This window comes from Oxyura jamaicensis, chromosome 2, assembly GCF_011077185.1.
Source record: "Oxyura jamaicensis isolate SHBP4307 breed ruddy duck chromosome 2, BPBGC_Ojam_1.0, whole genome shotgun sequence".
Taxonomy (NCBI): domain Eukaryota; kingdom Metazoa; phylum Chordata; class Aves; order Anseriformes; family Anatidae; genus Oxyura; species Oxyura jamaicensis.
The window spans coordinates 25,427,148-25,449,761 of NC_048894.1; the positions used below are offsets into that span (position 1 = coordinate 25,427,148).

At 41.0% G+C, this 22,614-nt stretch overlaps 2 protein-coding genes across 2 annotated transcripts in view; one reads left to right on the plus strand and one right to left on the minus strand.

Annotated features, from left to right (window-relative positions):
• The window catches only part of LOC118161923 (probable acyl-CoA dehydrogenase 6), an 89,914-nt gene extending 77,068 nt beyond the window's left edge, over positions 1–12,846 (plus strand). Inside the window, exons 7-9 of the mRNA XM_035317697.1 lie at positions 3,701–3,862; positions 4,004–4,154; positions 11,875–12,846. Of these exons, the coding sequence (XP_035173588.1) occupies positions 3,701–3,862; positions 4,004–4,154; positions 11,875–11,965 (404 nt within the window). The 3' untranslated portion in view covers positions 11,966–12,846. The remainder of the gene's footprint in view (positions 1–3,700; positions 3,863–4,003; positions 4,155–11,874) is intronic.
• Positions 12,847–14,647: 1,801 nt separating this feature from the next.
• Positions 14,648–20,622, minus strand: BET1 (Bet1 golgi vesicular membrane trafficking protein). The gene is made up of 4 exons (XM_035317698.1): positions 20,448–20,622; positions 17,504–17,619; positions 16,472–16,528; positions 14,648–15,919 (listed from the first exon to the last, which is right to left on the minus strand). Exons 1-4 carry the CDS (start codon positions 20,464–20,466, stop codon positions 15,764–15,766), a joined length of 348 nt encoding a protein of 115 aa, XP_035173589.1. The 5' UTR covers positions 20,467–20,622; the 3' UTR covers positions 14,648–15,763.
• Positions 20,623–22,614: the final 1,992 nt, after the last annotated feature.

Genomic DNA, 22,614 nt, shown 5'->3' on the forward strand with positions numbered 1-22,614 from the left:
CACAAGTGTTTTGCTGAAGGCTCAAGTATTCAGGACTATGTGCATGCCTTCAGTAATTTCATGATTAGGTCTGCATGTGTTCATCCTAGTCCTCATTTCTGGCCCTCAGAAGGACATTCCTCTGCCTTCCCGATTCATGACCATTCATGTGACACTGAAAATCGTGTTGTTGTTTTTTTTTCTGAACACTTCGAGGACTGCTCTTAGCTTGCTTGCTTCAGCTGCTTCCTAAAACTTGACAGAGGCAGTTCACTGCTACTGCAATTCTTTTCTGTCTTTCTTTCCTTTTTCCGTTTGTTGGTGGTGGTGGGTTTTGGGGGGTGTTGTTTTTTTGTTTTTATAGTTGTTTTTTTTTAGTATGAAATATAATATGGTTCAGCCTTCTCTTAGTTTACTGGTTATCTTCGTTGTGGCCAAGTATTAGTGTGTGGGGAGTTTTCTTCCTTCTCTCTCTCTCTCTCTCTCTCTCTTTCTCTCTCTCCTTCTCTCTTTTTTTTTTCTTATTTCCTTTTAAAATATTTTTTTTTCAGTGAAAGAAATTTAAAACAGATGGAAAATAAATTACCTGGAAGAATTTTTGTTTATCAAGCCTGTGTTTTTCAAGAATTTTACTTTGCAATATTTGGTCACAGGTGTGCTCTTTTCTTCCAAGTGGCATGTTACCAAAGCTGTTGGTAAAAGTCATTGCCTTTCCTGCTTCATTAAAGGGGAAGAGCTGCCACAAACCTCTCCCATGTTGTGACACAGCAAACACCATCACTTTGAGGACCTGTTACCCTGACCACAGGAAGGGAATGTTACTATGGCAAAAAGCAAACAGTTTTCCTGTGAATTGCTTCACTTGGAGGCCAAGAGGGAGTTCAGCATGTGTTCAGCACTTCTCTAACGACTTCTATCTGCTCCTGTAGCCTCAGTTTTATGAGCACCATTGAGTCACGGCAGGATGACAGATCCTTTTGCATGGGCAACCCACGTCCGTAAGAGACAGATTGTTTAGCTCAGAGCTTGCTGTACGTCTCAGTAGAGAGGGATCAGTGACCGCTTCAGATAAATGTTTTAGTTTCCTTTTGTGTTGGGTGGAGAAATAGCAAGGCAAAGTGTGCTTACAGTGAGCAGAAGTTTCAAGTGGGAAAGTCAAAGTTGGATGGAAGTATGAAGAAAAGATTGTTCTGCATCTGGCAACTGCAAGTGCTTTCACAATGCTCTGCTATCTGGTAGACAGCACGGTCCCTATCCTGCCCCCGAGTGACATTTCCTGCGTGTGCTGTCAGTCAGACAGCCTGAGGCCAAGTTTGCCTGAGGATGGGAAGAACATTGTATGACAAAAGAGGAAACAAACACGCCAGTACAGTAAAAGGATGAAAGTTTGGAGAGAAAATGAATTTCACTGGTGATAATGTCATTTCTGTATATTTGTCATGTAACTGGCAAAGTGTTGTGTGCTATTATGTTGTAAAGGGCTGCTGGCAGTTGTGGTATTCATGACATGCTGTGTTTCATTGCTGTTTGCTTCACAGTCGAGCTTTGCCATTTCAGAGCTATGCTTATAGCTCTAAATACCTATCCTGAGAAAATCTCCTCTCTTTATTTTTGTGTGCAAATGGCAGTTCCTGGAATAAGCAGAAGGGCAGTGTTTACAGACAAGGAAACAAGGGAGGATGGGTTAGCTGAGACGTGGGGCAGGAAGGAGGCAGTGAAGTGGAGAGGCAAGCATGGTGAGAACAACCCTCCCATGCTCCCTGCTCCATGGTGACAGCCCGAGCAGAGATGGACCAAAACCCCTTTAGCCCTTTTGCAGCCAGGGCGGATGCAGAAGCCATTCTGCTCCTTCCCACCCAGTCCTGCCATTTCCCACCTGGATGCTGGCAATGAAATGAGCCATGCTGGAGCACCTTGCTCTGACAGACCTATTCAAGCCTAATCCCATGTCATTATCCCTCTCACCTCTCTCCTGCTGTCCTAGCACTGGCACGTACTGTTTGGTTTCCCTCCCAGCAGCACAGCCTCAGCTCCATGCTTCCCAGTTTGGGGTACGGAGTGAGAGGTGCCTGGACACTTCTTGCTTTTTCTGTAGCATCTCTCCAAGCTGGAGACCATAGGTGTACAGGCTAAAAAGCTGTTAGCATCATACATCTTACAGCATTGTGTTACATGGTCTTTTGGGAAAACAGGGATGTTCCTATTGTAAAAGAAATGTAGCTGGAGAGAGCGATTTATTTTCCTGTCCAGAAAAACAACATTAGAGTGGCAGCACAGAATTTACATGGAAGAAAACAAGACTTTACTATATATGTGTTTTTTTTTTGTTGGTTACTTTGTTTGGTTTTCAAAATAAGCAATATGGATAGTTGTTTAAGAGGGGAGAATATAAAGGGAATGAGAAAAGCCATTCACTTTATGGGATCTGGTGGGAACAGGACGCAAACAGCAGTGCTCTGTGGAAGAGCTAGTAAATGACCATGGTTGGAAGCAAAGTCTGCATATGAGAACAGTATAGGGATGTATGTCAGGATGTAGGAGAGCAGTATAGAGAATGGAAGCACACCAGGCTCCTGTGAGGAATTTGCATGTGGGTACCTGCAGAAGCTGTGGCAGGTGGGAAAAGGGATTTTGTAGTAGTCCAAGGCCTGGCTGAATTTTGCATTTCAGATACAGATTTTTGTTTTTCAGTTTCTAAAGGTGTGTGGATGTAGATACGCATATTTTCAAATGAGAAAATGTGGTACTTACCAAACAGATGGATTTGTAAGTTCTCTCCACTCTTCCTACTGCTTGCCACAATGACATGGGCCCACGTTTGCAAAACAAAATTCCCCACAAATTCGGCACCTGCTGTTGTCCTAGCAAAGCTGCAACAGACTGAAAGCCCATCCCATCACTTCAAGGTTGGTTTGTCTTGGAAAGAAAACACTCTTCCTTTTTCTTGTTTGAAACAAGGTTCCTCTAAGGTTGCTCAGAAAAGAAAAAATGCAGCCAACTAGTTCACTTACTTCAAAGCAGTCTCTCCCATCTCTCTCACCTGTTTTCCAGCTGTGTCCTATTTTGATTGTATTTCCATTAGAGGCACAGTTTAGGATTCACTAAAAGTGGCTGTGAAGCTTCATATTTTCTCCTTCCTTTCTTTATTGGGATTGGATCATGGAATGTAATCAGAGTCTGTTCACTTTCCTTGATCTCTGAATAGATTTCTGCCTCCTGCCCTGAAAGCTTCCTTGAATTTACGTTTCTACAGCATTGCTCAGTGTGCACACTGTCTGCCTTCAGATTTTATTTTGGGATTATTTCTGCTGTTCAGGACACGGGTAGCATGGAAAGCAGGAGTTCCACAAGCTTGTGATAGAGCCTCAAATGGCGTATTAAGAGTAAGGGTTACATGCTTGTTATTACGTACTGCTCGCTGTGACTTTGCTGCATTCCTCCCACTCCCCTTCATTCTCGTCTGAGTTTGGTAGTTCAGGACTCACGTGGAATAAGGATAAGGGATCTGTTTTCAAAGGTACAAGGGAATGCCAGACTTCTTTAGAAGTTGAAATTCTGCACCCCGAACTGAGTGTATAGAATGATTTACTTTAGAAAACCTGATGTATTGTTTGTAAAAATGTATTGTTTGTATTTGGAAAAAAAAAAAAAATTTCAACAAGAAGGAAAAAAAACATACCTGGGTAAAGCTATGTCTCGTTCTGTGCTTTGCTTCATGAAGTCCTGACACCGCTGGAAACGATCATACAAGAAACCATTGAGTACACTCGCCAGCGAAAGGCGTTTGACCGGTCCGTGCTGCACAACCAAGTCGTGCATTTCCGCCTGGCGGAGCTGGCCACCGAGCTGGAGCTGCTGCGCTCGCTGCTGTACCGCACTGTAGGTGAGCGCCCACATCTGCCCTCCCAGACGTGTTTTTGTAATGCAAAGAGCGTTGTCAGGCTGAAGGAATACGGGGAGGTGGTTGCCAGGCTGTGGACAATAAGTGCCTGTGTGTAACCATGCTTTTTTCATCATTTTTTAGCTCTCTATGTGGAAGGCAATGATGTGACCAAGTTTGCTTCCATGGCTAAGCTAAAGGCAGGTCGTCTGGCCCGTGAAGTGACTGACAGCTGTCTCCAGTTTTGGGGAGGAATGGGATTCACCAGCGAGGTGCTGGTGAGCAGGTTTTACAGGTAAGTGAGTGAGTGGTGAACGTAGGATGTTTATTCACTGCAATTTTCCCTCTTAAATGCCCTGCTGAAAGACCACTCGCTGAAAAGGCCACCGGCTCCTGGCTGATGTGAATGATACTGTCCCACTGAACTGCATGTCACTGATTTATGTTAGAGCTCACACTGCCGTCCTTAACCATGCCACAAAATGGCATCCCCTGTCCCACTGACACAGGGGTGACTGGTGTTGGGAAGTAGGCTGGCTTCTTCCTTTGCCAACAGTTGGTCACACTACAGCTATGGGGTTTGAACTACCCACAGGTTAGCCTGAATTTCAGGTAAAGAAAGTAAACTCCGTGTTTTTCCTGATGGTCCTCGGGCATGTGCTAGGCAGTATGACAATGAAAGGAGGTGAGGCCTACCAACAAGTGATTTTTTTCCTTTGCTCTCTGCTTATAATCTTGATTACAGCAACAGAACAAAACAGAAAAAAAAACAGTAGCTTTTCTCCTAACTCTGAGGGACCAGTGAAAATCAGCTTCATCTTTTTTTTCCATATTTCCACCCCAAACCTGTGTCTGAAACTGGAGTTCAGCACTGGGCTCCTGTGCTGAGCTCCTGCTTCCCTGCAGACAGAGGCACTGGTCCTGCCCACGGACCTGCAGCAGTCTCTGGTAGCAGTCTCCATGGGATTAGTCATACCAGCTACCTTGTGAGAAGTAGCTGCTTCCCGCAAGTTTTTAGATCATTAAAACAGCCTTTTTTTGTGAATTAAATAAGCCCCATGCCAGGGCCTTGAAATTTTGCAGTGTATCTACTTCTACAGCAAAATTCCCGCTAAGAAAATAGTTTCCTGGCAGCTGTGCTGGCCTCATGTCCTACATTGTGTTGGAGGACCAAGATGGATCTGATATTTTCTCCTAACACCAGATTTCATTTCAGCCCTCGTAATACAATACCTCATTAATGGTTGGAAAAATTAGTGGTTCAGTTAGTTCAGAGCTTTAGCAAATGCATCTGTGTAAAGTGAGAACAGAACATGTTGAAAAACTACTGAAAAAAGCGTTATTTCTTTATAATATATTGATTTGTTTGGAGTAATGAGAGCTTCTCCCCCCAAAAAAGTAGAAACAGAGTGAAGAGTGGCATGTAGACAAACCAGTGATTTCATGGCAGGTCTCTTCTGTACTTCTCTATCCAGTACAGCAGGGGAAGAGAGATACCTTCTGATGTTTGACTCCTGTCCTTTTACTGGTTGGTGGGATAGGGGTGGGGGAGATGTACACCAAACACCCAAGTCAGCCATATAGTATTGTTTTTAGGGTATAACGCTATAGGTAACACAGACACTTTCCCTTCCAGCAAATTGAGCGACTCAGCTCTTTGCTCTCCAGTATGTCTCTCTGCATTGTTTACCCTGCCCTTGATGGCAGAGTTGCAGGACAGGATTCATCAGAAGTAGGAGTCTTTCCACTTCTAATAGCATTTTATGAACAAGAATGCCATTGTGGTAAATCAGAGAGATTGTTAACCTTTTTTGACTTGTGGATACTTAAAAAGTAAGGACTGCTGTGTGGTGGTGGTTTTAAGCCAGCTGTCAATAGAATGTTTTTTCTTACCTTTGTCACCACCTGTTCATTAGCAGCTAATGGTCCTCAGTGATGAAGGTGCTGAAAGCTATTGCGGTAGGTACTTTGGATAAAGTGAATACTTGTCTTGAAGCATTTGCTATCAATGTAGAAATGTGTGGACATTAAGCCATGTACATGTATATTATTCCTAATTGTGGACAGGGTTTTTCTGCGTGAATTCCAGAATGGTTTCTAAGTACATCAGTACAGTCACATTTTCCCTGAGAAGAACCCCAGAGTATTTCCTATTGGTATCAACTGTGTCTGCTGGCTAAAGAAATGTATCTTTCTGCCTCTAAAACAAACAGTTTTAAATAGGGCTAAAAGTGGTGTGATATATATAGTCTAAATTTTTCTGTGAATCAGTAAAATTCCCTCATTGAGTAACCATAAGCAACAGGAAGGGAGAAGTAGAGTATTACCTAAATAAACAATTATAGGTTTGATTTAGAATCCTGTTAATCTGTAACGATAAGCAAAGCAGCGACTTTCCTAAAGCTGTTTCTTTTTTTTTTTTTTACGGCAGTCTGAGTAACCACTCACGTCACTGTGGTGTTTGTAAAGTAGCATGCGGGAATTACAATAACTGCACAGCGTGATATCCAATCACAACGTACAAAGATTTCTGCAGCATAATACTTACCAAGATTCCAAGGAAATAGTCTCTGACACATCAGGCTGTTTCTATTCAAAGAGTAGACGGCATAAGGCATGGTTGGTGCATTAAGTCTTCGAATTTCAGTTATCAGTGTTAGTGGGGAGATACTAAACAGACTCAGCACAACACCGTCTGCCAAAAAAACCTTTATTCTGATGATTTATTCTAATTCTGTGATTTATTCACATCTGTCCATTTTAATCATTAGCCTTTTAAACCTTGCAGAACAACTTTTTTCTAAAGTATAATGCTGTCTAGAATGTGTGGTTGAAGATAACTGCTTCTTCATCTAGGTACCTATACTGGGCTGATCTTATATATGTGTTTCATTTTTAGTTGTAGGGATTCTGGCATTCTGAAGAGAAAGGGTTTGAAAAAAGTTTTGAGCTCAAATATCAAAGAGTTTAAAAGAAACATATACACCAGTAAGAGTGGGCTTGCCACACTTCATTCAGCCTACTAGCCTGGTTCTGCAGGAGAGAGCCAGACTGGAGCTGCATTTGTTTTTCTCTCCCCTACATCAAATGCCTCAAAGTCATCATGACCTGGGAAAAATCAGTTATTGAACAACCTACCATCTATATGAAACACGCAGGTTGTGAGACACCAGAGGGAGAAAAACTTTCAGAAGCAAGTATATTGCATTTTTTCAGGCTTCATAACATGACTTTTTTTTTTTTTTTTTTTTTTAATTTCAGCTAGTGATTTGAATAACAATTGTTTACACTTCTATTGAGATAGGAAGAATGTGTTGACTGGAGATCTTAAAAAAAGTGTTGGGGGTTTGTTTGTTAATTTAAGATCTTTTTAAAGTACTAAACACTGTGTCTATCTGCTGCCAGCGCTTACAGGCTTTATTCTTGTGGAGATGTGATGGGGAAAATACTATGATTTCTTTCCTTGGTGCATCATGAAAGAGTGAAGAAAGCAATAATAAAAAATATTGATTGACTGCTCATGTGAAATAGATGAAGTGCACATAGCTGCAGAAGACAACGGATTTTTTTTCCCCAACTGCCACCTAAGGTGGCATCCTATGCAACGTGAAGTTTTATATTTGTAATTAAGAATAGTTGTGTCGTGGTTTAACCCGGCTAGCAGCCAAACACCACACAGCCATTCGCTCACCCTCCCCCCTCCCTCTCTGGGATGGGGGAGAGAAACGGGAAAGTGAAGCCTGTGGGTAGAGATAAAGACAGTTTATTAAGATAGAAAATAATAATAATAATAATATGTACAAACAAGTGATGCACAATGCAATCGCTCACCACCCACTGACCGATGCCCAGCCCAACCCCGAGCAGCCGGCTCCCCCACCCCGGCTAGCCACCCCTATATATTGTTTAGCATGCCATCAGATGGTATGGAATACCCCTTTGGCCAGTTTGGGTCAGCTGTCCTGGGTTTGTCCCCTCCCAGCTTTTGCTGCACCCCCAGCCTGCCCGCTGGCAGGACAGAGCGAGGAGCTGAAAAGTCCTTGGCATAGTGTAAGCATTGCTCTCCAGCAATTAAAACATCAGCATGTTATCAGCACTCTTCTCATCCTAATCCAAAACATAGCACCCTACCAGCTACTAGGAGGAAACTAGTAAACTCTGTGCTAACTGAAACCAGGACAAGTTGAAAATCAAACTTCTATATAGGTTTTGAGTAAGGAATGTGTTTACTTATAAATCATTTTTATATTCCTCAAATGTTTAAGAAGTCAATTGAAATATCTTAATCAGTTTCACTTTCTTTCATTCTTTATAAAGCATGCCTAAACTGGAATGAGGCTAGACCACTGGGTTTTTTAATCAGTCTGTGTCATTATCACAATTCATGGTTGTACCAAACAAAAACAAAACCCATCAAGGGTCTGCTGACAAAAATCTGCTTTGAAGTCAGTAGCTAACTGTTGGGGCAAGACTTAGTAACTGTTTCTCAATGATCTGTGAAAACAAATACATAGTTTCAGCCTTTTTCTGCAGAGGACTTGTAAGGTATCTAGCTGAGTCTGGAGACGGCAGAGATCACACAACATTACCTACATCCGTTAATTTTGAGGAGAAAAGTCTTGCTGGTAACACAATTGCAACACAGTAATTGGGTGGGGGTGGGAGGGAATAAGTGTTAACCTTCTGTAATCAAGTGCAACTTGTGCTGAAAGGAAGCAGCATTCAAATAGCCTTCTTGAGAGCAGTGATGCTTTGAAGCACATAGATCTTGAGGATTTAGCGAGGTGCAGTACCAATGGTCTCCTTGCCAAGAAAGCAGGGAGCAGCATCCCCAAGCAACTGCTGCCATGAAGTCAAGTCAGGCTGATAGTGAAAAACAGAACTGGGGTAACCAAAAGCGCCGCTGCCACAGGTGCTCACTTTCTTCCCCATGTCAAAACGGTACCAGCAACTCCAAGAGACTCACCAGAAAAGGGGAAGAAAGAAGACTTCACTCATTTTTGCAGAGCTTTAAAATTATGTGAAGACATCTGCACTGAAGGTAGTGCAACAGCTCTAGGGTGTTTGCAAACAGAAAGGGCTTTTTAGATCCTACTGCCGTAAGGCTTTCGAGAGGAGAACATAACTAAGAGCGGCTTCCTGGGCAGGCAGAGCTTCTTGGTCGTAGGCAGCAAATGGTGGTAGGATGCACAACTGCAAAACACTCTACAGTTCTATTGTCTTGGGGCGAGACAGATTTAGTGTATGGTGTTAGCTGTGGTCTTACCACCTGTGTAGCTTATTACTAACTTAGAAGCTGTATTTGTGGTCACTGTGAGATCGGTACCTGTCCCTACTTCATTTTCTTATCCTGAAAACCAGCCCTGCTTTCCAGGGTTACTGGCACCGAGAAGTTTATAAACAAGGTGATGGGCACAGCTTGGCTAGTACAAAGCCCCAGCTGAATCTGTGGATGCAGAAGCATAAACACCAAACAAAAGAGGGAAGTTAAAACTGAACAGCTGTGCTAAGACTTACACACTTCTGAGACTGGACTGAGACACAACTCAGCAAGGCGTTCAGGCTGTAAGTCAGAGGGTCCCCCTACAGATGCATTCCCAAAGGAGGTTCTGTGTTAGGTAACTATGGAGGCAGGAAACTTCATCTGACAGTGTGGACGGCCCTTTTTGTCCCCTTTGCTACCTAACTAGAAATTACTGGTAACATGGACTGAATTTGGTGGGTGGGAAGGGCTCCTCACCCTCCCTCTGAAGTACAGTTTTTTTTTAAGTTAGCATTGAGGTAGTAATTACTTTTTTCCTCCATCTCTGGCTGATGTGTCAGGTGTGGGGACTGAGAGGAAACTCCTTGCTGGGAGAATTTTTTTGTTTGTTTGTTTTGTTTTGAGGGGCACAGAATGAGGGGCACAGGCTATCTTTTCCTCGGGCAAACTGCTTGGACTTTCTGATGCTCTGCTCCTGCTCTCCAAGGAGAACAGTATTCAACAGCATCCCTCAAAATTACACCTTTTGTAACTGCTGAGTGTGTTTTGAGCTGGTTCCTTACCATCCTTGATAAGGGTGAAGCCACTGCAGGTCAGTGCTCACCTCTGCAGAGCTGGAGGTAGTTGAGGGCATGCAGTTCTGCCATGGGGGCAATGACAAGGCAGCAGAGAAATCAGAGCAGTGTTGCAGTTTCAGAACAAAAGCATTCCAGGGGAAGCCTGCCTGACACAATACAATTCTAATATTTGTATATATTAAAATATTTATATGCTATATTAATAGCAAATCAATGATACAGTATTAACAATCAAAACATGTACTTAAAATAAATAGCTTACATACAAGCTTACATTACCATGTCATGTTTCCCATCTTCCTCACTGAGTTCCTGGCAGAATAGTTAGTTCTGTGGTTTTGTTCTCTTACATTGAGAGTCTTTTTTCCCAGAAGAGGGCTGCTAGATTAACATAATTTGAATCCTTTGTCATCTCAGTCCTCCTAAACTAGGTAAAACCTTCTGTCCCGTCTCCATGGGGGAGAGGTTCAGGAGGAAATATTCCTCATCTCACCCACAGAGACAAAAACGTAATTACCAGCAATTTTGTAAAGACAGACATAAACACACACAATCATGTGAAAGGTTCCTTTTTAAAAATACATTCATATAATAGCTAACTAATAATAAATATCTGTTGCACAACACCAAAGCCAGATCTTACCACTGCCTATTAGTAACTTCATATAAACAAACCACGTGTCCAGGATACCTGCTGCAAATGGAGGATTTTTATCATGCATCACAGCGGAGTTTTGAGGATTACTTGCTTACTGTTGCAACGATGCTGTGAAGATGCAAAGCAGCAGCAGAGGCTTTCTACAGCTTGAAAAAACAGATAGCACCACAGCACAAAGAACAACTAACCTGCTGTTGTTCCAGCTCTGCTGTCTTTACCAAAACCCATAGGAAGGTGGGGAATTTTCAGGATATTGAACTAATAAGTAGAAGTAGTTTAACAAAAATTTGTTATACTTTGTTTTCTTCTCCCTAAAGAAGAGCAGAAATTTGTGAAGACAATTGCTTGAAGTGCAGTAGTTTGCATTCTGGCAATCCAAGGGAACTTAAGCAATACTGTCAGGCATGACTTGGCAATGGAAGTGGTGGTTTTTAAATGAGTCCAATTAGAAATATCAAATTAACAGTAAGTAAGCTTAGAGCAGCTATTCATTTTTGAAACAGAGAAGCATCGTACTAACACAGATTTAAACTAAAGGCGTGCTGGCTCTCACATAGCCATTAGGGAGACCAGAACGATTTGTTTTGTTTTGTTTTTTGATGCAGAACCTTCTGTATAAAAAAGTACCATCTTCATACAATTCTACAATACCTTACGGATTGATCGATGCTTCTTTTACCACAGAGTCAAGCAAAATTAAGTTCTGCAACGTTTCGCTTTCCCTGCAAAAAAAACCTTCCCCCACTAAAATTCAGTTGAAGGTTTGGCAAAGGACCAGCAGGGACGGTGCAGGAAGTTTCACAGACTGGCAGGAGGTAGTGGGAGAGGCGTTCTGCAAACAGCTGGCAGATCTACGTAGTATGTACGCAGCTGGGAAGAGCCTGTGGTGGTTTACATGCCACTCCAAAGTGATGGCACCTTCTGCATGGAAGCTGCATGAGCTCTGGCTGGGTTTAAGCAGAGGCAGTTGTATGCTAGGGGAAGTTTTCACTTATTTGAAGAGGAAAATAGAGTGTTACACCAAGTTAAGGTTACTTCTGAAAGAATCTGAAAACTGGGCCAGCTATCTAAAGCCTCCTGATTTTGAACTGGCAACATCCCTGTGCACAGAAGGGTATTTATGGTGCTGACACACATTTGTCCACACCGTGTACGTACTCCTATAAACAAGGGGTTTTGACATAATAAAAGCAGCTTTGTAATAAATGCAGAGGAATACATGGGCATGTACAATTCTGCACCTGTTCCATCAGTATAGTATGCAAATGTTTAAATCTTTTTCTTTTTATTTCTACAGGGACTTGAGATTAATGTCAATAGGAGGTGGTACTGATGAAACCATGCTTTCTATTATATGCAAATTCATGGAAACTCTTCCAAGCAAGTAACACGTCTTCACTCTACCTCAAAAATCAAAGGAGGAGCATGGATTTTACTGCATGCTGAAGGCAATGCTTTTCAAGGGTGAAATAAATAAAAAAAAGGAACAGTACTTTTTCCAGCAAAATACTTGCATGTATCAGTATTATGATACATGTTCTCTAATGTAAAATTTACGCTGATGGGAAACAGACTGAAAGCGTGTGGCCTACTGCAAGATATTTTATGTTTTTAGTGAATTGCAGCTTTGAAGCATCTCATGATCCATGCTAAGCACCCAGAAATCTTCACAGAATCATAGAATCTTGTTTTCTTTAATCAAGGTATAGCTACATTTAAAGAGCATCCAAGCCAGCAATTAAAAAACATAAGTTCCATATGGGTACAGCTATAATTTCAGTAGTAGTGTAATCTAATTACAATGTAACTTTGCTTTCAAGATCAATTAACTAAGTCAAAAATTATTCCTAATCATATTCAAGTACTGGAACAATTATTTTGTTCTCAATTACCACTGCCTTCCATATATTTAACTTTTAGCACATAAATATCAAAATGAGTTCCTTCAGCAAAAGCAAGTCAAAATCACAAGCTTCCGGATCCAATGGTGGCACCAAATTGTCATCTTCATTACCTTCACACTGACTTGTACTACTCTGGCATACGCACTGAGTGGAGAGAGTGGGGGGTTGATTTTTAGTTTCAGAATTCTACAAACAACTGTTTAATTGTATCAGAAACTTTTGAAGACCTAGTGTTTTGTGTGCAATCCTGAATGAAAAATATTAAAAATAAACACACTAATGTGAAAATTGTGTACTTATTAAGATTGCAAAATTTATATGCCACACTCTGAAGTGTAAGGAATATTACACTATTAAAATAACTAAAGCTAAGTATTTTCAAAATTTGTGTGATTTGTTAAATAAAAAAATCTCACTGAAATATATGTCTACTATGATGAGCATCAGTTCTTCATATGATCTTTAAATCTCATTCTTTACATTTACTTGCTTATCAGCCATACCTTCAAAAACATCAGTAACTCTCCTAAAACAGCCATTTGAGTTAGAAGAGACATCATGTCTTACTAAGACAAAAAAATGCTTCAGTGGAATTGTCCTTGTAACTAAGTGGACACACTTAAGCATTTTCTAGGGAATCTCCAAGGCACTGTAAGATTAATAGATCGATAGTCAGAACATTCTGCTGTATTTCCTTCCACCTGGAAATAATCCATATAGCTGCTAGGTAGAATCTAAATTACATTAAGTTGAGAAACAATTTATATTGTGTAACAATTTCATACAAGGGATCTCAAAACCAATAAACAAGTGCAGTATTCTCATTCAACCACTAGTAACTGCAACAGTTAGTCAATGCTGCTATAACTTTTCTGGTATACACTCTATATTTTATTCTATATGACCATGCCATAGCATCCTGAAGTTTTGCCAACTATTTGTGAATTCCAGACTTCCAGCGTAATACTCTTGTACCAGAAAAGGCAACTCCCGAGGAAAATTCTAAGGCTGCAGTGCATGGTTCCCACCAACCGCCATGCCTCCTCTCTTCATGAAATACTCTCAAAGCAGGATTTCAGTTCAAATTTTAAACTGAAAGTTGACCTTTTTCTGGAAGAGAAGGGAAGAACACTACAACCTGTACTTGCTCCAAAAGTAAAATAAAGTAACAATATAGATGTCACAGTCTTTAAATGAAGAAACAAAGAACAGAAGGCATAGGTTTACAATTTTTTCGTATTCCTCCTCTCTCAGCACCACCCCACCACTGAAGAAAGAAGCAAGGGAGGAAGGAAAGGAGGGAGACAGACCCTATTTTATATGAATATTCTTTTTATCTGGTTTGACAACAAAACAAAAATCCTGTTGGTTTTACACATGAACTGACAGACAGGTAAGAGGTGTTGTTTTTTGTTTGTTTTTGTTTTTACCAGTGTGCTCTGTCAAGGGAAACCATAGCATATTCTTCAAACAAACACAGAACATCTATCAGCTGTGTAACTACTTGCATCCACCTATTTTCTACTTTATATTAGGTAGATAAAAACTATTTCAATTTATTGGTTAGACAGATTGATTATTAAGGAAAAAAGAATCTAGAAAAAGACAAAGGAAAAAAAAAGCTGATGTGAGCTAAAGCTTAAATGTATTTCCAAAAGATGACCAACTATCACAGGAGTGCGGTTGTCAAACTGTTATGTCAATAATTGTTACCCTACTTGTTAGATACCCTACACTCCACTCTTTAATTAAAATTATACAAGAGCATCAGACTCGGATGGCATACTATATCCTATTGACTGTCTTTAGGAATACTGTATTTGTTTAGCAAGCCTAGCAATTCTCATGTGAACAAGATGCTGGCATCAGTATTTCAACATTCTCTTATTTGTTGAAGTTTTTTTGTAGAAGTTTTGTACACCTTTTAACAGTCAAAGATTAAATAGGCTAGGAACAGTTGCATTTCAGTTACTTTTATGTAAGTATTATTCCAAATGCATGATTTAGGTGTAATACTTCTGTTCAATATGAAAACTAACAAAAAAACGTAGCATACACCTCCATTTATTTTAATAGTGCACAGCACGCAAGTCTAGCCCCTTAAATGCAGCACCATCTCCAAAAAACACTGTATACATACTTTTCTGCTGTAGAATACCAAACAACGAGAATACTCCAAGACATTTTATTTGTTCGAACATAATTAAGTTATTAATGGCAACATTATACAGTATTTCTAGAAAAGTCATTCAAAAATTAGATACAGTTTTAATATCTATAAAACATTTTTTTTTTAACTTTGAACTCAATGTAATAGCCTCAACTATTAGAAACCATGTGGTGAGCTAAAGCTAAGTGTTAAAAAAAAAAAACAATATAACAGCACCTCCAACAGGTGCATCATAATATACTTCAGAATTAAAAATATTCAACCTCATATTTCAGACATCATGTAGAGTAGATTTGGGACTCATCGCTGACTGAAAAGTAAAGAAACTAATGGTAAAAGTTCTAGTGATTCAATGGAATTGTTACATTTTGGATACTTTAAATATAAAAGGAAGCATTTGTACTGTGTCCATATCTGCTTAAAAACACAGATGTGTAAGCATTACTGGTCACAAATGAAAAATCCAGTTTTAAGTAAGTGCAAAATGAAAAGTTTATGCTACTTAAACATGTAGACTATTAGACCTATCCATTTGGGCATCGCAAAAGTAATTTGAGAAGGGTATTACCATTATTTTTGTTACCTCAGGCAAACTTCAAAAAAAAAAAAAAAAAACAAACACATAAAACCAATTCAGAAAGATCCAAGTATCGTTCATGCTTTTGCAACCTAAAAATTACTATATGCCTGAAACTGGAGCCCTAATTTAGAGCATGGTCCAGAATGGAAAACAAAATGTATGAGAAAGCATTCTGCAAATACTTCACTTCTGAACAGTCCTTGTTTAGGGGGGGCGGGGGGGGGGGGGGGGAAGGGTGTTCTTTGATTTTGTTTTTGTTTTTAAATCAATTCTAAAAACTTTTTTCCTAAAAAAGCAACACAGAATGCTAGCGGTTTCTGCGTGTTTACAAATAATTCCCCAAAAACAGGGGATAGTGGGAGAAATTCTGATACATTAAAAAAACTATATATAACATTGCATTAAGTATTAATGCACTTTACAACAATTTCATTGTGTTTTATCAACAGAATGTGCAAGTTTAGATCAATGTCTTCATTAATTAAGACTTTTATGGTTGAAATTACACAATTTAAACTGCAGATAACATGCATCACCTCAGTTTAATAATCCAGTATATTACAAAAAAAACAAACAATGAGAAGAGCATCATGTAGCATAACAGTTTGGTCTGGCTCCCTCTGGAGAGTGTTCTCAGTCTGCCCATAGTTGCACCTAGCAGCCCACCTGTAGAGTCAAAATCATTATCCTATGTTTAAACAACAACAAAAAAAGAGAAAGAAAAGAAAAAAAGAAAAAAATGTTACTCTGAGAAAGCAGATTGTCCCCAAAGCTTGTTAAGTATGTATTTTGTTTCTCAAATCTTCCAAACCTGAAATTATAGGCAGTTTCTGAAAATTAACCAGGAAAAAACTTTTGCTGGTTAATTTATCCAGAGATTTTTTTTTTCCTTAAAGATTGTTTTTTCCACATTTAAAGCAAAGCATTTCCGACATATTTTTCGCTTCCTTCTTCTAAAAGACAATTAAACATAGAACTGCCTTTTTGATAACACTGTACACTTGCTGATTCAAAACAGTATTTTATCTGAAATATAAAAGCCTTGGATGTTCTTTGGAAATACTGCACTCACGCAGCTATACGAACAGCAATATCACTGCTGAATTGGTCATGTTTTACAGCCAGAAATAAGCAGTCAACATTTTCATACGAATGTTCATACTACATGAAAGTACATTCTATGTTACTAACTTCTCAATGTCATCCTATTTTTAAAGAAAGTTAGTGACTAAACACTTACCATTTCTGATAACATTTTGTTTTGGTTTTTAACTTCTGTTCCAATTTCAATAGAAAGCTATTAAAAAAAAAGGAGGGGGGTTTAAATATGAGTAAACATTTATACATAAATTAGAGAAGCCACTCTAAAATAGGTGATATCACTAATGTTTTCCCACATATAAACCTGAAAGAAATACCCAGAGTTTTTGAAAAACAAACACGAGTTATAAAAATAACAAGTACGGCAATCCCTCAATAATCCTCAGGAAAGCAAATATTTATAATTTGATTACGTGAGTTTAGATAGTCACATAAAGTACTCAATGCATCTCCTCCCCTTTTCTCCTGTAACAGGGAATTCCTTATCAGAATTTCTGTATGGACTTGCAAAAACTTGAGATCCAGTTAAGTCAGTAGCAATTATCCATATCCATATCCTGGAACAACTGTTACAACTCTTGGCACAGAGGACCAAGAGCACTCTTTTCAACAGTGTTGCTGGAGTTGACACCTGTAACCTGCTAGTGCACCTCTTTTGACAAGCTGCTATGCTGTAAATGCATTTTTCTTCCACTAAAATGTCTATTCCTCCTCTGTTTGTGCCATGAAGCAACGATGGCACAGCAGGACAAGAAGGCAGCAAATCAGTCCGTCCACAGACTGTAGCCAGGGTCAGCAAAGTCTGGTGATCACCCAGCAAGTTGACAACAATGACCCAGGTCCAAGGTCAAGCCACAAAGTCAAGTCTGCAAGTCAGGGTCAGAATCAGGGAGGCACAAGACCAGGCACAAACGGAGCTGCAGCACAGATGTTGTTGTAGCAAAGACAGGGACCAGCCAGCAGAACCGCAGCTCGCAGCAGCTCCCCAGTGAAGCAGAGGTAAGCCCTCCCCAGGCCCCAGTGCCTTGGATTAGCCAAAACCCACGTGTTTTTGTGGCACAACCTCAGTCCCATGATTTCTTACTGCCACTTTTGACTGCCGCCTACAATCAAGTCACCAGTCCACCTACTTTAATTCAGTGTGACAGTATCACTGTAATTAAATACTTACTGATTTAATGGCACTGACTTTAGTACGCAGACTTTCTGTTAACCTTTCATTTTCTTCTTCATACACGCTGTATCCACTGTTGGTATAGCCATAATTACCCGACGGTGCTCCATCACCTACAAACACAACAGCCAGTAGTTACAGACAGAAAACACCACTGCAGCAAGTGCTCTTCACGTGTGGAAAAGCACTCTTGGCATTTAACAATGCATCATTTCCTTAATCAAAATAAGCAATCAGGAAGAAGCGCTGCATGCTCCCGAGAAATAGATTCTACTTTTTTCAAGCACAGAAGTCATCTTTCCAATATGCAAATCAAACTAGGGAAGACTGAGGAACAGCTGCACTTTAATACCGAAAGTTTTTTGCTGAGAAAATGTTTTCAGATGGCATTTATGGAAATCAGTCTAGCGATGACATGGAGATGTGAAAAGCAGCCCTTGAGGTCACTACATAGAGCAGTAAGCCTAATTCAAAATAAGAAAGTTGAGATCTCTCTCTAACAAAGAATAACAAAGACAAATATCATTTGATCACACCTGCCACTAAAGGACAGAGCATACTCTGAACCTTACACGTGTTTCTCTACAAACAAGACCTTAGACCAGAGGCCAAGCCCCAAAGCAGAGGAGCACACTGCCACTTCTGTCAGCAGTCTGCAATTCTATCACTCCTAGCTTTGCTTTCTGAGTGATGGAGCTTCAGGACTGTGCTCCAGACAACAGATTCTGCAGAGAAAGTGGAGCAGAAGGGAACTGAGATCAGTCTCCTCAGCTCCACATAGTGCCTTCCTCCAGCCTCTCCTGAAGGTCTCTGACAGGCAGCACCTGGACAGCAGCAAAAAGGCTGCGTCCAGGCCAGGCAAAGATCAGCCCAAATATAAGACTTGAAACTGCAGAACAGACAAGCAAACAAAAAAGAACTACTAAAAGCTTGATCATAAAGATCCTACTAGATTAATTCTATTAGTAGTCCGGTTGTAACTAATTGGTATTTACACACCAAATCTGAATGCTACACTAAGTGTCTGAAAACCCATGGTTAATTCCTCTTCAATACACTTTAAGGACTTCTTTACTTGAATGTTGATTTTCTTTTAGAGAAAAATGGGAGAGAAGAAACACACCAATGACGTTCACAGATAAAGCTATGTCTCAATCGGTTTCACTGCGTGCTTTGCGTACATGGTATTAAAATTTGTAAAAGAAAGAATTTTTGATAATAGATATCATTTTATATCAAGCCTTAAAGCCGCTCATAAGTAATTACATTTTTTTAGTTTGCACTTGTAAAGAGTTTAAGTTTTATTCTGTAAGTTAAGCTAATGACAAACATACAGTAATACTGGGCAAAATTTATGTTTCCATGTCATCACAGTGAGAGCTGAGGGTTTTTGCTCCCTAAATCTTAAGTACCGATTCCAATTATAGGAAGTTGGCTAACGTTACATCATTTAATAGGGCCAGGGTTGCTCCCACTGTCCTGTTTTACAACGAAGTACAGTACTTCCTACCAAGTGATAAGCAATTCTGAGCACATTTTTAAGTTTATATACCACGTAGCATCAGACCAAAATACCCCAATGGCATGGTTCTGACACAGATGGCAACAAAGCAGATGTGAACAACTGTCCCAAAGCTTTCAAATAGGCACAGCTACTTCTGTATATGGAGTACAAACCACTGTGTAGAAGGCTGGCTATTGCTGGAGTACAAACCACTGTGTAGAAGGCTGGCTATTGCTGCTTAAAGAAAGGACAGAAACTCCAACATGGCAGCGCTACAGACTGTCTTGCAGCACTGTGCATTAAAAGCTTGTGCACCATAACATAATCTCAGGCTGAAAAAACTGAAGTACCAGGTAGCTGGAGTCAAAGGTAGAAGTACTCGTGCCCAAATTCTACTTCCAGCTCATTAACTAAAATAAAAGGTAATTGCAGACTGACGGTTAAGTGTCAGTGCAAAGCAGCAAATCTTACTGCACGGACATTTAAGTCTCCTGCTTGGCCATTCCACTAGATTTTTGAAGAAGTATTTTTGGGATGTCCCTTAAGGCACTGATTGGGAGAGACTTGCTGGAAGAAGGCACCTTCTTTCCTCAGTGCTCTTTCCAAAACCTTCCATTGCTTCACTCTTTCAGAAACACCCTCACAAGCTGGATGGCCTTCCGCCCCTGTTCACACCCACGAGGGAGCTGTTAGCCTAACAACAGTGAGATCTGAAGGCCCGGGTGTTAGCAAACACCCACCTTCTTACGATAAACACCCCAACACTCTCTTGATCTGTTAAGAAGCGTGTGCAAGATTTGCTTTACTTTGAAAAATATTATCAGACAACATAAATAGGAAATGGAAAGTAAATCTGGAGTAGCATTACAGACACGCCTGCTTTAGGCATATAGCATGTATCAGCCCCTGAATATTCACTGGAGACACACCTTTTAGGGCCAGATCTCAGCCAGAGGCTTCCCAGGCACGAACACACGACACGACCTAACCTTCACCGTGTGGGCCCAGCACCTGCAAGCCCTTCAAACACGCCACAGGAGCCCAACGCCTCTGTACAGCCATCAGCGTTGCTGCTGCCTGGTGAACGAGGCCTGAGCGTCCAACAGCCGGCAGGAGCCCTGCAGAGACCCCCCCGCCCTCCCACCTGGCTGGATCTGTGGTACATTGACATCGTTTTTTCGGTTGGTTGGGGTTTTTTTGACCCAAACACATGGTGAAAACATAGAGAAGTACTAAAACTAAATGAGAATTGCGTGAGGAGCCACAAACCCGGCCCAACAAAACCCCAAATACCGCCACCGCTCTGTCCCCCGAGCCATGCCCCCAGCGCCAGACCGGGGCGAGCAGTGTGTCGTGTCATATCGCGGTATGTCGCGACGTGTCGCGGCCCGCAGGGGCCTCGGGCCCCCCGCCGCCGTCCGGGATGGCCGCTCTTACCCAGCCCCGCGCGCCTCATGGCTGCGCCCGGAGCTGCCGAGGAGGGAGGAGGAAGAAGAGGAGGAGGAGGAGGACGAGGAGCAGCCGGGTGTCGGCGCGGTGGCCGCGGCCCAGGGGCGGCTCTGCCGCCGCCCGCCTCATTCACCCGGGCAGCGCCACGACAGCGCTCGGCGCCGCGCGGCCCGCTGGGCGCCGCGGGGGCCGCTGGGAAATGGAGTCCTCGTCGTGGCGCTGAGGGGAGGCCCGGCCCGGCACCGCGAGTGCCCCTCAGAGCCTGGCCTCGCTCACAGCTTCAGAGGAGCCAAGTGTGATATATACAGCCTGCCGGGAGCGTGTTCGCTGCGCCACCTGTTAAGGCATGCGCTGGCGTTGAAGGGAAAAACAAACGTGTAGCCTGCAGTAAATACATTCACCTATTAAAGCAGGCATTGGACTTGAAGGGAAAAACAAACGTGGGCCTTTGCCTGCTACAACCCTGTCATGATCTTCAATAAAACAATAACGTACTGATGGCCTTGTGAAACAGTCACAAAACTAAAATTCAGTGCTGAGTGGAGTTCTGTTTATTTATTTGTTTTCTTCACCACACAGGCATGCTACTGCAGTGTACAGCCATACAGCAGCTCAAACTGGAAAGCTGCAGATCCCGTTATCACTAAATTACATTGCCAATTACAACAAGCTACCACACCATCGGCTTATGCATTGATTTAGGCTGTTTGTGTTCTCGTAGGACCTGGGAAGCCCAGTACTGGACCAAGACCTGCTTGTATTGTACAAGCTGTATAAACTCATCCCAAAGCTCCTGCTTCAATGAGATTGCAATGTAACGGGTCTGTAGGCAAGCAGAGCTGCAGAAGGAAGAATAAAATAGTACGTGTCAATATGAAGCCCTATGCCCAAAGTAACACCTGTCAATATGAAGCCCTATGCCCTTCTGCTTAGGCCTTTGTAATTGCTGTAAGACAGCCCATGCATCCTTTTGCAGAGCACAGAAACACAGCTAATTACACCCTTTCTTTTCTCCCCTCTTGTCAATGTGAATTAAGATGTTAGTCTTGTATCAGCCCAACTTTAAAGTAAGTGTTGAGAAGCTGTTCATTTATTTGCTCTTTAGGCACATTTGGATGCCCACATCTCAAACAGCACTGTAAAGATTAAAATGAGTGTTAATATTTGTTAATCTAAATAGTTTATCAAAAACTTCAACTAAGCCATTAGTTGCATGTATGAAGTTGAAGAAAAGGCAAAGGAGAAGTAACGAACTGCAAACCTGTCCTTCGTGTTCTGCAGCATGAAGCAAGTATCTGTCGATTTTTGTCTGGAGCTCAGCAGTTCTTACTGGAGTTTGCAAACTGCCGTCACTGATGAATTTAGACTTGGTTTACATCGGCTCGTGGAAATACATCAGTTTTCTGAAGAAAGGGAAAAGTACTGTCACTAGATTAAAGATTCTTTTAATGATAAAACCACCTGAAGTTCACAAATGGGCTCATTTTGTAACTTTGCCAGGACAAGGAGATCGCTTGGAGAATTAAATGTTTAAAACAGCAAAATTGAGATGTTGTAAAATTTATGGAAAGTGAGCAAATTCTGATAAGAGTTTATTCATGAATGCTGCAAATTTGAACCAGGGCTCTCTTAGGAACAATATCCTCTTCAAACACAATTATTGCTTTATGGTTATGGTGACAGTGTTTGCAGTAATCATTCAGAACCAGAGGGTTAGCCCAAACTGCATGGGGTGTCCCACATGTCCTACCAACTGGAAACTTTTCTTAGTGCTCCCATTTGTTGGTTCCCTTTACTCTCTCTGATTAAACCAGATGCACACATTTACATAGCAAATAGCCCATGTATTTTATTAGTAGATTATTCTGTGACTCTATCACAAAAGCAATAAAAATAAATAAATAAATAAATAAATAAATAAAAGAAGGAAGCTGTCTGAAAATATCTTGTATAGTCAAACTTCCAATACACACATGAAAGCCTGGGAATCTTATTAACATGATAATAATAATGACAATATTATAATTGAATTATTAAATAAGTAACCAAAATGTCAGTGTTCTTACATGTTTCATAAACAGGTTGGCACAGTCATCATGATTAACACTCTACTTTCAACAGTTACAGGCTGTGAAAACAACCTAAAAAGTTAGTC

What these genes read in the sequence shown, in the direction of transcription:
- BET1 (XM_035317698.1), bottom strand. An exon ending in AAGTCAGTGCCATTAAATCA is followed by an intron (nt 16,529 to 17,503) that starts GTAAGTATTTAA and finishes TTTTTTTAATAG; the next exon opens with CTTTCTATTGAAATTGGAAC. An exon ending in ACAAAATGTTATCAGAAATG is followed by an intron (nt 15,920 to 16,471) that starts GTAAGTGTTTAG and finishes GTTTAAACATAG; the next exon opens with GATAATGATTTTGACTCTAC.